The sequence below is a fragment of the Pleurodeles waltl genome, chromosome 3_1 (assembly GCF_031143425.1).
Source record: "Pleurodeles waltl isolate 20211129_DDA chromosome 3_1, aPleWal1.hap1.20221129, whole genome shotgun sequence".
Lineage (NCBI taxonomy): Eukaryota > Metazoa > Chordata > Amphibia > Caudata > Salamandridae > Pleurodeles > Pleurodeles waltl.
Genome location: NC_090440.1, coordinates 1,028,438,461 through 1,028,456,288, shown reverse-complemented (window position 1 = coordinate 1,028,456,288; position 17,828 = coordinate 1,028,438,461). Strand labels below are relative to the sequence as shown.

Sequence of the window (17,828 nt, the reverse complement as noted above, 5' to 3'; positions counted from 1 at the left end):
GTAGGACATTTTTTATGTAGCATGGGATAGGAAGCTTGTGAGGCTTTACCTACGTTCATCCAAATGAAACTACAGTAACATGTGCTTGTATGTAAATTCAGCTGTAGCAAAAAAAAAAAAAAAGTGTGACTCAGTCTTTTTGCTGAAAACATAACATGATCCGCTACTTAACTGTTTCACTTCTGTTGACCAGCAATGAATCATTACTGCAATACAGGGGCCCTCCCTGCGTCATTACTGGACACTAGGGACCCTGGGCCTAGGCAGTTTCTATGATTGAACCTCAAAACAATACACAAAAAATACAAAAACAAAGTAAACATAATACAGACACTCACATTTCAAATACAGATTTTTTTCCATTTTTTTATACTTTATAAATTGATTAATTAGAATGTTATTTAATTTTGTAAAACAATTGCTGACCCTCTGAGTGGGCCTCGTGGACCCCCAGGGATCCTCGGACCACAGACTTGAAGCACTGTTCGTGTGTAGCAACAGTTGTCTCGTTCAGGCCTACTTGCTATTTAAACAGTTTGACAACTCGTGTGGTAAAAAAGGTAAACTGAACTGTTTTGTAGAACATTCCATTATGAATTAGCTCCCACAGTTGGTTTGGTTAAGTAACTTGGGTCATCAAAACCATTATTTATTGTATATGAAACAGAGTGGTCTCTATATTGAAATCATGTCATGCAGTTAATTGTCAGAACAAAAAGGGTAGTTTTGTTATGATCCTAAATCTGAAATCATGTGAGCTGTTCTCTTCACCAGGTCACTCAAAGTCAGACGGAACCGTGGTGGAAGATTCCTTTGTTTGTGTGGGAACCAGTGCTGTTTGGTACTTGGGATGGAGTCTTCACGTCCTGTTTGATCAACATTTTTGGAGTAGTTCTCTTTCTGAGGACTGGGTGGCTGGTGGTAAGTGAAAGTTATATTCAGTGTTTTCATAGAGAGTGCATTTGCTTTTCTAAATATTAATCTAATAGCGTTATCAGGGCATAGAGAAGCCCGCTACAGGAAGAGGGACAGTGAAAGGAAAGTGACGTGAAGCAGCCATTTCTGTATTTTAATGTTTTGTGAGTTAAGACAAGAAGTGGCCATGAGGAGAACTGAAATGAAAGGGAGTAGGAGTTTTGAAGGAATAGTTCAAGGTTACTGAGTCTTACTCTTGCTATCTGTTGTTTTGTGTGAACCTCTTCAGGCTTCACCTGGTTGCATGTAGGTGCATGGCTCCTTGAATATTCCCCAAAATTGTGTTCTTCAAACCCTGAAAGTTGGAATAGCACAGACCTCTTTGCTCAGGGGATGAACAAAGAGTAAAGGGCTAAAGGCCTTGATCTGTGAAGAGATAAGTGGACTGTAAAAGTCTTCCCTATGGACTCTATACCTCTGGTGGGACTTCTCTGCCTTTGAACACCTTTGACCCACTGCTACGGAAGCAGCAGCACATGGAGTTCAGCACCTCAGTTTGTTGCATTCTGGCCCTTACACCACTGGGGCCTGCTTGTCTTCCCCTATAATGAAATGTCAGGCAGCAGCACCTCCTTGCTATGTCTACCTCCTGAGCAAGCTGTATTTATAGGCAGTGCAAAAGAGCAGAGTTGTACAGAATGATCTACACAGACTTGTACCCTAGAAGGCTTCTTAGCAGTCAAATCTGGCACAGTGTGCCTTATGTAATTGGCACGAGTACACCATATACCTTACCTGATGACTTTTCTTGGTCTAGAATGGTCAGGAATAGAGAAAGGAATGGAGAGAGCATGAGGTGCATGATGTGCGAGTGGGTCAAAGCTGGTGGTCGGAAAAGTGATCACATAGTACCTTAGGGCCAGCAACTCCCACCAACCAAGTCCCAATTTACCACCTTTGTTGCCTTGATGTGACTTTTCTGTTACTGCTGACGTGTCCAAATTACACTCATTCTTGTATTGGGCTTCATAAGCCGTATAGGTACTGCATGGATGTCCCTGCTAAAACAATGCTTAAGCTCCCCCACAGCACACAAAAATCTGAGGCCTTTGTTGTCAGCTTGAAAAAACTCAACACCTTGCACCAGTGCTGCTTTTGCAGTACTTATCCAAATAGAATTGGGGAGCAATTTTGAAAAAAACAACATTTTTATTGTTATTCTGTACCAAAGCAGTCATCCTTTTACAGTTCTTTACTAGTCTATTATCAACAGTCACCATTTGAAGTCAAGAATCCCCCAAAATTTGGGATGAAAGTTCGGTGTTGGGTTCTCTCTGTCTCTAAAGTCTTTCCATGGGCTCCAGACCCTGTTGAATGTTTGCGGGCAGCCGTGTGCCTTGTATACACTGCTTTCAGCCCACATGCACCAGTCCAGGCCTATCTTCCACTGCACAGTTGTTGGAGGTTCTCCTCCTGCCCACCATCGGGCACTATATTGTTTGGCCACTGTGAGTTCCACATTACTAAATAGTCTGGCATACTTAGACCCTCCTTGTTTCCCCCAGATGCCCATGAGGGCAGTCTTAGATATCTTCTGTAGTTTTTCCTTTAAGAGCTCCGAAATGGACCTGTCACTTTTACCCAGTAGGCCCGTATTTTGGGGCACTCTCACAGGGTATTTAATAGTGTCCCTTGTTGTTTAGAGTCCCTCAGATTTCTATCACTCTCATTTTTTCCCATATGGAATAGTCTGGCTCTTGTGATGAAATATGTTCACTGTAGTATTTTTTGTTACACCAGTCTACAGCCAGCCTTGAAGGCTACCTCTCTTGGGTGTCGGCAGGCTTCCATCTAGGTCTTTTCCTCCAGTGTTCCCAGGTTGCATTCCCATTAGCTACATAGTTTGTCAAGTGGAGGCTGGCTATGGTCCTGCAGGGTTTTCTGAATCAGTGACTGTATGACTGTGAAGGTGGGTGAAGACCACCCAATAATCAAGTTGGGATTCCGCTGGCACATCTCATAACTTTTCTCCATAGTACACCAGTGCATGTTGTGACTAACTGGGTGTATTGAAAGTATTGACTGTTTGCCAATTTGTATTCTGCTTGCAGCTCTTCAAAGGAGCGGAGGCCCTACACAATGTGTGCCAGTTTAGTTAACCCTATTAGGTCCCATTGTGTCTTGCCTTCTAGGGTTTGCAGTTTCGCCAGGGTGTTGGATTTCTAGAAGGGGGTCTCAAGTGTCAACCGCCTGTCCCACACCAATCTTCTTGTCACTGCTTTGTAAAAGGTGTACCACTGTTGTTGGGGGTGGGGGTGCACGACGCAGGTTGTCCCTCTTGTCGTGTTGAAAATGCCCAGTCGTTCACCACTAGGAGCGTTGTCACCCAGTGGTAGGGGTGGAGATCCGGGAGGACCAGCACTTCATTGTATTGATTTCTGGTCATGGTTTGTGAGGCTATGCAGGGGGTGCCCCAGTCCCACAGTGGTGTCTGTGTGACTGTGTCCATTGCCCTGACAAACCCAATGGGAACTCGTTATGGGGAGTCCTGAAGCATGTATAGGAATTTGGGTAGCACTGTCATCTTATATAGGGTCGCCTGCCCATCAGGGACAACAAGAGCCTTTCCAGTGCCAAGCGTCCCTTTATAGTCTTCGAGTATGTGACTGAGGCTGCACCTGTGGAAGTCGAATGGGCCTAAGGTGATGTATACCCTCAGGTATTTAAAGTCATCAGTATTCATTCGAGGAGGGTATGTCTACCTCACCCTTGGGAACCATCTGCCCAAGGGGAACGCACTGAAATCAGTGCGTTCCTCTTGGGCAGATGGTCACCAGTTGATTCTGATCCCTGAATATCTCCTGAGCGTGCCCAACATCTGTAACACTGTAGTTATCGATGTGTGGGGATTTGCCAATTATAATAAAATGTCATCTGCGTAAAGGAGATGATATTTTCCCAGTCTGGGTCCCATCTCAGACCTCTAATTTGGGTTTTCTTTCTCACCCAACATGCCAGTGGTTCAAGCGCTAATGTGAACATCAGGGGACAGAGTGAACACCTTGTCCAATCGTCTTGTGAGCCCTGACTGTTGCCACCTGTGCTGTGTATAGTAAATGGACCATGAGATAAAACCGGGCCCAAACCCCAACTTAGCGATGTTGTCAGAGGTATTACCAATCTACTGAGTCAAAGACCTTTTTGGCATCCAGTGTCAACAAGATCCCAGGTTCCCACAAGGTGCGGCTCTCCGCCAGGCATCCATGCAACCTCCAGAGGTTGTGTCGAGTAGAGCTCATCAAAGAGACCGGTATGACTGCAATGAAGTCCCTTAGGTCCTCAGTCCCTACTGGTCATTCCTACCTCCACGACGGGATTATATAGGTTTTCAAAGAACCTCTCAAAGGTCTTTGCGTGATACCCTCTGCTGTCACCATTTCCCTCCTGCCCTCCATGCTCACCTTATGTTCCCACCATATCCCTCCCTCCCTCCCTCTTGGCCAAGTCACGGTAACAATTTTCTGGCCTATTTCTCTACTTTATGCAATGTGTGTTGTTTGGATCAGAATTGTGCCTGTGCCTTCTTCTTCACTAGCTGTCATTATTCTTCCCTTAGCAATGCCATTTTGTGCAGCTGGTTTGCGGTGGGCTGCTATATGTATGACAGTTCATTTGTCCTCTAGGGCTGTCTCCTCAGCTAATTTGTCCTCTAAGGCTGTCTCCTCCTCTGCTTGCTTCCTCTTCTTCCTGTGACACTGGAGATCAGGGTGCCCCTCATTAATGCTTTATAGTCCTCTCAGACCACTAATCCTCAGTCTACAGAGACTGTGTTTTCTTTAAAATACAGTTTTGTAGTTTCCTCAACCGTCTTCCTAGTCAACCAGTCTGACATTTCCCAGGAGTTGTGTTTCCACACACCCCTTCTCTTACCACCCATGCTTGTCAGGTGTGTGTGTGTTTGAGGGTTTGATATGATATGCCCCTGGGCAGGTGGCTGGTATTCCAAAAGCAGGACCCCTGTATCTTAGGAGCCAAAATGTAAGCTGTCTGCGACATGGACTCTATGGTCCCAGAAGCATATGTGTATTGTCTTTCCATGGAGTGGGCTTTCCTCCACACATCCAGCAGTCCCATTGTGTCCGTAAAGGACTGAAGCTGGAAGTCATGTCCCAGTTGTCCCCCCTCACATAACCTGTCTTCACAATTTTTCAGTGAGAGGTTAAGGTCACCTCTCATCACTGTGAGCACTTCTGGAAGCTGGAAGAACCACACGCCTATTTTTGCAGCATATTGGATCGTAGACTCTGGGGGAAATACCAAGAGGCTAGCACGATTGGTTGCCCCTCCCAGTCTCCTTTCACTGCTACATAACAGCCCCCCAAGGTCAACCTAGGTTTGACACTCATCCGTGGGAGAAATTTTCCAGTGGGAATGCCCAATCCCCTGAAGCCAATGGTAATCCAAGCGTGAGCCAAGTCACTTTAGCAAACCCTTCCCAATAAAGCACATTTGTTTAAAATCAGGTGAGTCTCCTGTAGCAGGATAATTTCAAGGTTATGGCACATTAAGTACAGAGTGACGATCTCTCTCTTGACCTGGTGTCCCAGGCTATTGACATTCAAGGAGATTAGCGTTAACTCCTTCCCCTGAGTATCCACCTATGTCTACTTCCATATCGCAGTCAGTGTATCTTCACAACTCTGGTGCTAAATCAACCTCTGTAATGTAGTAGATAAAGAGATTGCCTGTCACCTCACCTTTATCCCCCCTTCTCCCACCCTAGGGCCGCAGGCTGTTGCCTTAAAACTGGTGGCCACTCCAATTCCTGAGGCATCTGCCATTCTACTTTCCACCCCATTAAACCTTAAACAATAACTGTGGTTAGTGTAAAACACCAGGTGTAGTCTACTTTTTGTGGTGGCGTAGTTGTGACATTATTGTTGGTTGCTCGCCGACCCTTTCTTAGGACTCCTCGACCTTGTGGATTGTTGGGCTGAGGTCTGGGCTGTTTTCTTTTTTAACTGTCTCTTTCCAGATTTGAACCAGTCTTCTCCAACTCCGACTTGGTTGCCAGTGAGTCCCCTGCATGACTGTCTGACCTTGGGAACCGGGCCACTGATTCCTCCATTTGTCTCTTAAGTCTGCGTCCCCTTCACTTGTCTGGACACCAGTCATTTCCACACCGCCTCGGTGTAGTAAAGCACCTGGAGTGTCCAACTGAGACAACCTGGAGCTTTGCTGGGAAGATCATCATGTATGTCAAGTTCTGTTTTTGCAGTCCCAGCATCACGCTGTCAAGGGGTCGCCTCCTCATCTGCCCCTGTTGAATATAGTCCGGGAACACCATTATTGTTAGTTTTTCATAGAGCAGTGGGTCGTTTGTATGGGCCGCCCTAAGGATTGCATTTCTGTCTTTGTAGTTCATGATTTTGACGATAAGCAGATTTGGCCTGGTGTTGGGTTTAAAGGGCACTCCAGATATTCTGTGGGCTCTTTCCACCACAGTGTGTGATGAGAGGTCCCCTGGAAACAGAGTTGCAAATAAAATTCTCAAGGAAGCGCTCTGGGTCTTTCCCTTCTAGCATTTTGTAGACCCACTATGCAACTATTGTTTCAGTGGGACTGCCCCTCCTCCGCCCTTGCATGCAGTCTTTTGGTAGCTTCACCCAGGCGCCTTACCTCATTCTACAGCATTTGTAGTGAGTCTCTGTGTTCGTTAGGTGGCTGACACTCTAGTGGACATCTTTTGGATGTCTGCCCAGATCAAGGTGACATCAATGGCTATGGTGTCTGTTTTCCCCTCTAACGGTGTCTGTGTATCTCATATTGCCTGTATTAGATCTCTCACTGAAGGTTCTCAGTTCACTTCTCCCAGTGTTTTGTCTGTGTGTATAGAGAGTGTGTTCCCAGCTTCGCTCTGGAACACGTTTTTTCAGGCGGATCTCAGGTAGTGGTTAGGAGTGTTTCTCTTGCACCATTGTTACTCTGTCAGCGGTATTCACATTGGGGTGTGACATGTTTTCTGTGTGCACTACACCAGCCCCCGGGCGGCTTGTGATGAACACCTTCTTGGGCCGCAGAGAGCGACAGTCCTTTACCCCCTCAAGTAGGGTGACTACCCGTCCCTAATTTTCATGGACTGCCCCTAATTTCGCCCTGCCGCCGTTGTCTGTGATGAAAGGCTCAACCGTCAGCATTTGCCCGTAATGTTAGCCTTTCACCTAAAGGACAAAATGTAATTAGGGCAGATCAGTTTCCCCAGCTGGATTGAAAGGCAGGGAGTCTCGTGTGGTCTGAGTGAGGGAGGGGCAGACAGATAAGAAATTGCCTTCTTGCCAGGGTGTCTCCTTACCTAAAGAAATACAAAGGTGCGCAACTGGTAAATCTTCAAATGTAAAGGGCTTGGAAACCTGCATTGACTTTAATCAAAGGAGTCACTTGAAGCATTCTGATGGTAAAGATATTTTCTTTTAGAAAGGCATTGTGAGGGTGTTTCAAGGGGAGCTGCTGAGTATGTGGTTTTTAATGCACTGTCTAAAATTTTTTTAGTACTAATTATAAACTGTATATTATTCAAATCTGTATATTAGAAGGACTTTTTTTATTTAACCTAAATGTAGTTGTGCATTTTGTAGCAACCTATATTATGATATGTGTAATGCATGTTTAAAATAAGGGTTTACACATTCACAGTTTCTTTCAGGGGCCTTGGTACCTCATAACACTAACAAACATTGGCAAGGCCAATAGGTCTCGTCTACGCAACAGTTATTGGCTTTGCCAAAGTGTTTTAGCCATGTTATACACCAGAGTGGCTGCTGTTCACCATGGCTAAAAGTTAGTGGCATAGTGGTGTAGAGTGGAGTAGAGTGGCATAGGAGCAGTGGCGTAGAGCACAGTGGTGCAGAGCAGAGTGCAGTGGGGTACAGTGCAGTTGTTTAGAGTGCAGTGGCATGGAGTGGCGTTGGGCAGAGTAGAGTGGCATAGATTGCAGTGGAGTAGAGTCGCATACAATAGAGTGGCTGAGAGTGCAGTAGTGTAGAGTGGTGTAGTGGCATAGAGTGCAGTGTAGACTTGCGTGGCATAGAGTGGTGTGGAGTAGTGTATAGTGGTGCAGTGCAAAGTAGAGTATAGTGCTGTAGATGGCAGTCGCGCAGAGTGGAGTGATGCAGAGTAGAGTGGCATAGAGTGGAATGGCATAGAGTGCACTGGCATAGAGTGTAGTGGCGTAGAATGCAGTAGTACAGTAGAGTGGTGTAGAGTACAGTGGCGGAGAGAGTGCAATGTTGCAGACTAGAGTGTCAGTGCAGTGGTGCAGAGTGGCACAGAGAGCAGTGGCGTATAGTACAGTGGTGCAGAGTAGAGGATAGTGGCGTGCAGTGCAGTTTAGAGTGCATTGGCGTAGAGTGGCATGGGACAGAGTAGAGTGGCATAGAGTGCAGTGGAGTAGATTGGCTTACAATATAGTGGCAGAGAGTGCAGTAGTATAGAGTGGTGCAGTGGCATAGAGTACAGAGTAGACTCGAGTGGCATACAGTGCAGTGGCATAGAGTGGTGCAAAGTGGAGTAGTGTAGCATGGTGCAGTGCAGAGCAGAGTATAGTGTTCTAAAGTGCAGTGATGTAGATTGGAGTTATGCAGAGTAAAGTGATATAGAGTGCAGTGGAATAGAGTGTATTGGTGCAGAATGCAGTAGTACAGAGTAGAGTGGTGTAGAATATAGTGGTGGCCAGTGCAGTGTTGTAGAGTGTTGAGTGCAGTGGCGTATAGTGCAGTTGTTTAGAGTGCATTAACGTAGAGTGCATTGAATTAGAGTGCAGTGGTGCAGAGTGGCGTAGAGTGCAGTGGCTTATAATATATTGTTTCAGAGTAGAGTGCGGTGACAAAGAGTGGAGAGGTGTAGGGTAAACTGCAGTGGCATAGAATGCAGTGGTGTAAAGTAGATGGTTTCTCAGTGGAGTGAAGTAGCATGGTGTGGAGAGGTGCAGGGTAGAGTGCAATTGAATAGTGTGGCATGGAGTTTGATGGTATAGAGTAAAATTGTGTAGAGTGCCCTGGCATAAAGTAGATTAGAGTTACGTACAGTGTGTTGATGTAGAGTGCAGGGGCATAGAGTTGAGTGTTACAGAGTAGAGTGTACTAGCATAGAGTGTATAAGCATAGAGTGCAGTGGCGTACAGTGCAGTGTTACAGAGTGGCATAGAGTGGAGTGGTGCGGACTAGATTGGAGTGGTATAGCGTGCAGGGGGGCAGAGTGCCGAGGTGTAGAGAGGTGTAAATTGCATAGGCGTAGAGTAGAGTGGTACAGTGTAGAATAGAGAGGTGTAGTGTGAAGTAGCTTAGAGTGCAGTGTCATAGAGTGGAGAGGTTCATAGTGGAGAAGAGTGCCGTGGCCCACAGTGCAGTGGCATAGAGTGGTATAAAGAGGAGTGATGCAGAGTAGGGTGCAGTGGTGTGGAGTGGTGCAGAGCAGAGTGGAGTGAAGTATGCCTGATGTGGTAACACATTGCCATTACAGATAACAGATTCTGATTGAAATGACCATTACATTGCACAGACATACAGTTTTTCAAATAAAACTATACAGTGCACAGACAATGATGTGTGGAAATTGCATCACCTAATGCAATGATTTGTTTTAATCATATAAAGGTATTTGTCTCCAGCACAGTTCAGAATTAACAGAAATGTGCTTCATTTGTACTCCTAATTCTGATATATTCTGAAGTTTATTTGAATGTGGTCATGTGATAGAAAAAGCTCTTTCCTAACCCCAGTATACAGCAAGATTGTCACATAAATCCTCTCACTTTGAAGTCAGAGAAAGAAAAGTAAAAACTATGTTCCCACCGAAGACAGAGCCTGACATTTGGCCTTGTCCTTTATTGTACAGCAAATGTGATGAAATAAGAACAAGATTTACAGGCCTGTTTACAGAAAGGGAGCACTCGGAAGGATACTGTAAATAAGGTTTGGGCAAGGGAAGGGATGAACTCAAGAGGCATAGCCTAAAACAAATAAAGCCAGCAAATTGAAAGCAACAAAATGTGAGTTACAAACTACAAAGCCAATGGCAAGCTCTGGGAGGAATGCATTCCCAAGGAAGCTCTATGGATGTACCTAAAGTGATAGCCATGGGATACTTTGTGGGGAAAGTCCAGTATTTTAGTCCTTTACGTATCTTGCAGAGGTTTGGCTACATAAATCACCCAGGTAGTATGACGAGAAGACCTGGAGTGGTCTCAATGTTGCAGGAAAGGTCTGTACCACCATTCTATCAGTTTTCCACCAGTTCCCATGGTGTAGAGCTTCTAGCACACCTCATGTAGGGTTTGTCCTAGGTAGCAGACATGAAATAGGGCATTTAATAATTGTTTAAGGTGGTTGTAAGTAAGGAGTTGACTGAGGTGAAGATGGTAGTCTGCCACAAGGGTTTGGAAATTCAGTAGCTCGCCATCCAAAAACAAATCCCCCAATTTTAAGACACCTGCAGCATGCCACTGAGGGAGTTGCTCTGAGCACAGCCATCCTGTGCAAGTGGGAAGGCTTTGCAAAGGTAGTACAGGAGCACAGGGTTTATTTGTGTCAGTGAGTTTACAGGTTCTAGCAAGGCAAGAGAAAACTGGGCATGATAACCCCAAATGGTGATCCATAAAATGTTCAGTAGCGGACAATGAGCAGTGCAGTAAGCCCTCCTTAAAAGTTTTTACGGATAAATCCCATCTCATGCAGGGGGCGGGCAGAAAGCCAGCGAGCCACGCATTGGACTTGTGCAGCTGAATAATAGCATTCTAAGTCCAGAAGGCCTAATCCACCCGCAGTCACGGGTAGCTTTAGAGTAGAAAGAGCTACCCGACAGCACCCCAGCGACCAAATCAGATGTGTGGCATGTCTGAAGAAGGAAAGGACAACGGGCAAGGGAAGGTTTGGAAGATAATACTATCATCGGATGCACACCATCTTCACTAGTGCCACGTGGGCCACTACAGAAAGCAGAAGAGAAGATCAAAAAGCAAACTGGGCTCGGAGGGAACATGATGCTCTGCCGATATTTTCATCCTCCAAATCAGTGGGAGAATGGTAGATATTAAACACTAGGTATCGAAAGGTAACTGGTTCCCAGTTCAGTATGAGGTCTAATTGTATATAAAGGGGAAAAAAGTGTCATATGATAAACACTAATTACATTAAAAAAATATATACATTTTGTTTGTGCAGTTTACATCACAAATATTTTGAAGACTCTATGTGTACTTGACACTTAGGGATAACCGAGATCACTAGTTTGGCTTTTGCTCAATTTCAAAACCATTTTAAGACATGGACAAGGCGGGCAATTGCCTTGCACAGCCTTGCAAGGTGTCTGGCCCCTGCTCATGCTTCACAAGCCCGAACAGCGGACCATTGCACCAGAAGAGTTTGCCAAGGTGGGTGGGTCCTGCTTGTTCAACCACTTGACAGTGCCTCTTCTTTTTCTCTCCTGTCTGCAGAGACAACTCCCAAAACCCAGTACCTTCCGATAGTCTTGGTGGACCCATCTTGTCTGATTTTAGGAATTGTCCCATCTTGTTCTTCTCTTCCTTATTTATCTGGTTCTTAGCAACAACTTCCCATTTGATCTCAATTTTATCCTCCTCTTTTATTATTTTTGATTGTAGAGTCCCAGACATACACTCTAGTGCTGTGAGACTACAGACAAGTTGTGGGTACCTCACATCCTACATTAAATGTGAGACTGTCGCTCACACCATCTACCCTGCCTCATTAAAAAATATTTTAGGTTGACAGTCCATGGGCGGCTGGGGTGAGCCAGATGTTTTTGTTCAATTTGTTTAAACTAGCATAAGGTTCATTAGCTTAATGTTTCCCAAACTGTTTGTCCGGGTTTTAAAATGTTCAGAAACATAATAAAAATGTTGTTGTAACTTTTTCTTTAAGAAAGATTGGGTAGATTTGGATAGGGGTGATGACCTTGACACAGTGCTGAAGGGCATTAATTTACTTCTGAACAAGGACGTAGTGTGACACCTGAATGTAGCCTACCAGGAGGCAATCACAAAAAGACCGCAGTGAATAAATAGTGCTGTGTTTGAAAAAAAACAGTAAAAAAAATGCACTGATAAATAGTGAGGCATGGCCTCTTTTGGCTGTGTCTGTAAAACTGACATTTGTTCTTGGATTTTTGTCCTGAATTTTGCTGTTTTGTCCTGAATTTTTGTCCTGAATTTTGACATTTTGTCCTGAATTTTGTACAGTCCTGTCCAGATTTTGCCTCAATGCCAGGTGGTCACCCTACTCTCCAGTTGCTCCTTGCGCTGCAAGTCGATCTTGCTGCCATAGCTCCTTAATTGTCCAGAACCTTAGTGGTCTCTCTTGGCCTTCTTAGCCACCATATACCCCTGTTGAAAGGCAGAGCACAACCAAAAGTCCTTGTGCTCCCTCTGTATCAGAGCAGCCTATGTCACTCTTCCCCGCCTACTGCCGAGGCTGCAAGAGGAAGATCTCCGTCGGGCCCTGGACCTCCCCTCCAGGCCCAGCAGGCCTGCTTCGTACAGATTATGTACTGCTGGGCTTCCATGGTCATCACGGTGTGCAGAAGGGGGGTTTGACTGCCCCTTCTGCCAGGATTTTAGAAGAGCACGCCTTATCTGTCGGAGCTCCTCAGTCAAGCGCCATATTAAATCGGTGTTAAAACCGCACCACCAAGTGGTGACGAATGTCCACAACAACATTCACTGCCACATGTTTCGATCTCTGAGTAGGAGGTGAGAATGCTATAGCAATGCAATATTTAATCGAAAGCTTAAGTACAGTAGAAGTAAAAAAGTCTTCTGACTTCAACATAAAATGTATTTATAAACTCTTAAGAAATTAACGCAAGCACTGTATGACTAGTGTCATTTTATAAGAGCTATAAGATATTTAACAGATTCAAACTTTCAAATGCATTTATAAATAGCTTAATTGAGGAGAGATTAAAAGAAAGGACAGTTGTGTAAATATCGCCTTCATATTAATTCTTCAAGATAAAACGTAACCAGTGTGTAATGATGATAATGAAATCTGTCAATTCTTAAGCCATAAGTTTGTGGTAACGCAATACCAGGCACTTGTTCCTCTTACATGCTCAGATGTAAACTGAAATAATAAATAAACCAAAGGGCAATTATTTATCCAGCAAAAAATGTGGGATACTAAAGTGGTGCAACAAAGTATTGACTTTTTCAGGCCAAATAATAGATCAATCCTTTAAAATATACTGTGCTGTTGTTGATACAAAGTCATATTTATTACGTACTAAGGTTTTGAACTGGTAACATTTGCTGATGTTAAAAGTCCTGCGAGATTAGAATTGGCACAGTTCACGATGACCTACACACACAATTCTTATGTTAATGTGACATAAGTCACCTAATCATGTAAATAAATGTGCATCCTTCATTGTGCAAAATGTTTTGCCCTATACAAAGTGATATTTTGAAGGCTCCCTGTTCCGTCATCATTTCATTGCTTCTTGCGGTCATGTAAGCGGTGGGGAGGAGTGCGATCCCGATCAAAGACAACTCCGTTGAAAATTCAGGGAGGATCGGAGAGTGCGAAAGTGGGGAGGACATTCGAAGGTCGGGTGTGTTAGGGACCTCCCATAGATGGGAGCCTCTGCAGAGGGAGACTGAGTAGTCGGTGATGGAGCCTCATATCAAGGTGGAGCCACGAGGTCTCAGAGTTGCTGGTGGTTACCCCTATGACACCTGATGAGATAATTTAGTGACTTCTCTGGACTGGGAGCTGTGGGCAATGGACTTAGCTCCCAGTTGGACATGACTAGCACAGTGGGTATTGGTTGATATAAGTTCCATGCGGGCAGCGCCCCCACGCATCAGGAACATGGCACGTGTGGTGCAGTGTTTCCGCATTTACAGTTCAAGTTACTTGGGCCAAGGAGATACTGTGCAGGAGATACTGTGCATTGGGGAGGCAGTCAGTTCGAAGACTATTGCATGGTAAGGTAGGGAGGAAGTTGGGGGGGATTGTTCACATGGTTGAGTAGATACAGCAACGCATTACTCCGAGGAAGTTGATGTACCACCCCAGGGGAACACAATACATGGTGGGAGGACTAGCGAGTTGGGATTGTTGTGATGCATACCTTGGAGTTAATTATGGCGAATGTTAATGGGGTGGGGAACCCCATAAAAAGCATACTGGTGGCACAAGCTATAGGCTGCCATGCAGTGGATATAGTGTTCCTGAAAAAAACACATATGAAAGCCACTAAACTGAACTACATGATCTAAAATGAAATAACACAATGAAAATGGAAACCACACAATAGTAGAGAACTTCTGTCCTCTGGTGCCTTGCCTGTCAGATTGTCACTAAATCCAATAAATATCCTAAAATACCCACCAACAATTCAGATCCATGGCACTTAAATGTTTCTCAGAAATATTTTTTTTCAAAATCCCTAATGCGAATAGATGTTCATCTTAAATCTTTCTTATTCAGCCAACACTTTGGAGTATTTTAGTATTCTATATCTGTACTGTTGAGTGAGTAACCTGCTGACTGGGTGTAGCAGACCCCTGTCTTCAATGGTTAATTCTCTAATTATCTTGATAGCCTACAATGGAGTCTCACTTACAAGAATTGTGGCTTTGTCAAAGGATGGTGCCTGCACACAAGAATGTACTCTGTATACAAAAATGTTTTTGCCTAGCTAGGCAGTTTAGTTGTTAACTGACTGTCTTCTTTACATGGCCTTTTACTATTTGTAATTTTTATTTTTTATTTTAAAATTAGGGGAACACTGGCATCTTATTGGGCATGTTTCTGGTATCCTTTGTGATCCTGGTTGCCTTGGTAACAGTGCTTTCTGGCATTGGTGTATGTGAGAGATGCAGCATCGGAAGTGGTGGTGTTTATTCCATGATCTCAACAGCACTTGGAGGCCAGGTTGGCGGGACTGTTGGACTCCTCTATGTTTTTGGGCAGGTAAATAGTGTTTTTTTAATATATTTTTATTGAGTTTTATACATACATATGCAACAGCACAAACCCACCCCACCTGTAAGAGGTGTACTGTCAAGGACATACAGAATGATGACCAAACCTCCCTTGGACCCAGGCTCGACCGTGAATCCCAACATAATCTTCCATAGCGTGATTCCACCTCTTGCACCTTCCCCATCCTCAGGGCTCCGCTCGCAGGTAAGTAGTCTTTTACAGAGAGCTGTCAAAGCAAACACCATTTGAGGTTATACACTACATTTGTCCTGCTCCTAAAATGGCATTTTCACATTCTGTTGTCTTAAAAAAAAACAGGTAACAACCTTTGAAAGTATTTCTTATGCTGGAAACAGCAAGAATCTAATGAAAGTTTGCTGTTTAGGGATCCTGGATGGTGTCTAGTCTAGGTTTGTCTAGTCGTGCTGAATACAACGTTTCCAAGTTAAACCAGCTCCTCAGTAGGATTGCCATGACGAAAACTAACACTTTATTGTGAAGATTACATTGATGGCAAAGCTTAGTGAATCTGTAAAACTGATGTATAACGTGTTGTGGTTAAGAGGGTGTTACATGCTAAAAATTCCATGCTCTTCCTTTAACCAAATTAAAATTGTGAAAAGCTGTAGAACCATCATTTACTATTGTACTAACTGGATTTGGATGTAAGCGTTCTTTATTTCTGTCATAGATTTAGCCTTTTTTTATGCTTCACCTACAGAAAGCTCTGGTAAGAGCTTTTGTCACAATATGTGGGTGCACACAAACACACACACACACACTTTTACTGTCTCTCTCTTGCTGTCTCACTCTCCATGTCTCTGTCTCTTGCTCTCTCTTTCTAATCCCCTCCCTCCGGACAGCACCTTTCAGCCATTGGATACTGTGGTCCAGCTGGCTTTAGCTACTGGCTGAGAGGTCTGACCAATACCTTTGGTATGAGGACCCAACATTTCATGCCTGGAAACATTCTGAACGTAAATCCACCTTTATTTCGTCTTTTACCCCCATAGCCCCTCTCCTCGTGTTCTCACTGTTGACTCAAACCATCCAACCTCCCTCACCTTCCCACCGTCTGTTGTTTTGCCCCTGCTCCACCCCTTTTTATCCCACTCTCCATTTTTTATGTTTTTGTTTGAAGGCCTGCCAGCAGCAGTGCACTAAAGGGCCACTTGCTCCAATATTTGTGCTTCTGCACACTTAATATTTAAATTCTTAGGTCGCAGCCTACCAGACACACAGCTGTCTGGTTTGCTAAAGACATCTTGGAGACTTTCAGAAGGTTAACCTAGGAATGTATTCCGCTTGTTGATTGCCATTGGCCTTGTGGTTTGTAACCCACACTTCTTGGCTTTCCATTTGCTGACTTTATTTTCTTTAGACTCTCCAGGTTCAGTTTGTCCCTCCCATTGCCTAAAGCATGTTTTCTGTATCCTTCCAGAAACATGCTTTCAGGCAGGCCTTTAAATCTTGCTCTAATCTTGTCACATTTGCTGTGCATTCAAAGACCGAGGTCAAATGTTTGGTGCTGTCTTCCAAGGGCGGTCGTGTACTTTTCTTTCTCTAACTTCAAAGTAAGATAATTTCTGTGACAATCTTGGTGGATACTGGTGGTAGGAAAGAGTGCCTTTTTCGAGCACACAACAACGTTTAAATTAACTGTGTAAGTATTTCAGAACACATCAGAATTATGAACGCACAAATGATGCTCATTTTTTGTTATTTCTGAAGTGTGTTGAAGAAATTCTTTAATATGATCAGAACGATACTCTACTCTGCACCACTCTGTTACTTTACTCTGCACCACCTAAGCCACTCCACTCTATGCCACTTGGCCCTACTCGGCACTCTACACCACTGCACTCTATGCCACTTAACTCTTCATCACTGCCCTCTGAATCACTCAACTCTACGCCACTCCACTCTGCACCACTCTATGGCACTCTGTTCTACGTCACTGCACTCTACTCTGCACCACTCTACTCTGCACCACTCTACTCTGCATCATTCCACTCTGCACCACTCTACTCTGCACCACTCTACTCTGCATCATTCCACTCTGCACCACTCCACTCTGCACCACTCCACTCTACTATGCACCACTCTCATCTACACCATTAAATTAAGTGCCACTGCACTCTAGGCGTCCATACTCTGCAACACTCTACACCAATGCACTCTACACCAGTCAACTCTACTCTATGCCACTCCAGTGTAAACCACTCTACACAATTCCACACTGTGCCACTGCAATACACAACACTCTCTGCCACTTCCCTCTACAGTACTCTACTCGACTCTTTGCCATTCCCCTCTGCAATACCCCATGCAAATTTCCCTTATGCCATTAACCTTCAGCCATACTGATCAGCAGCCACGATGGTGTACTGCATGGGTAAAACACATGGCAAAGCCACTAACTCTTGCATAGGCAAGACCTGTTGGCTTTCACGTGCTTGTTACATTTTATAATTGCGTATCAGTCGTGGTGGAAAGGGAGAGTAAAACAGCCAAAAGAACCATTTTGGAATAACTTGCCCTGTGCTGAGTATTCACCAACACAGTAAAAACAGCCGACATCTTCACTTCCGAAAGGTAATAATGCGCAAACTATAGTATACCCTGATGCAGGTACACAACAAACCCATTTAGCTGTGTTTGCAAATGGCAGTACGAGTAAACTGACAGCCGCCAAAAACATTGTATTCTGACTTAAATCTGTGCGCTCTAGCCTGTGCCAAATCAAGAACTTAGATTGTCCAAATGACTGCATCCTTAGACTTATGGTCTCCAAAGGCTTTAAGCCCATGCCGGTCTAACTCTTCCTTAGGAGGCCTAACCCCAAAGGCTGCTACTTTTAACAACTTCACACTAATCTAGCCTGTTAATGAGCACTCAGAGACAGTGCCA

General features: G+C 44.4%; 1 protein-coding gene across 2 annotated transcripts in view; it reads left to right on the top strand.

Annotated features, from left to right (window-relative positions):
• Positions 1 to 17,828, top strand: part of SLC12A8 (solute carrier family 12 member 8) — a 608,584-nt gene that overhangs the window by 187,785 nt on the left and 402,971 nt on the right. For both annotated transcript variants that reach the window (XM_069224286.1, XM_069224284.1), the window contains exons 3-4: positions 775 to 921; positions 14,715 to 14,906. In XM_069224286.1, coding sequence (XP_069080387.1) covers positions 775 to 921; positions 14,715 to 14,906 — 339 coding nt within the window. The remainder of the gene's footprint in view (positions 1 to 774; positions 922 to 14,714; positions 14,907 to 17,828) is intronic.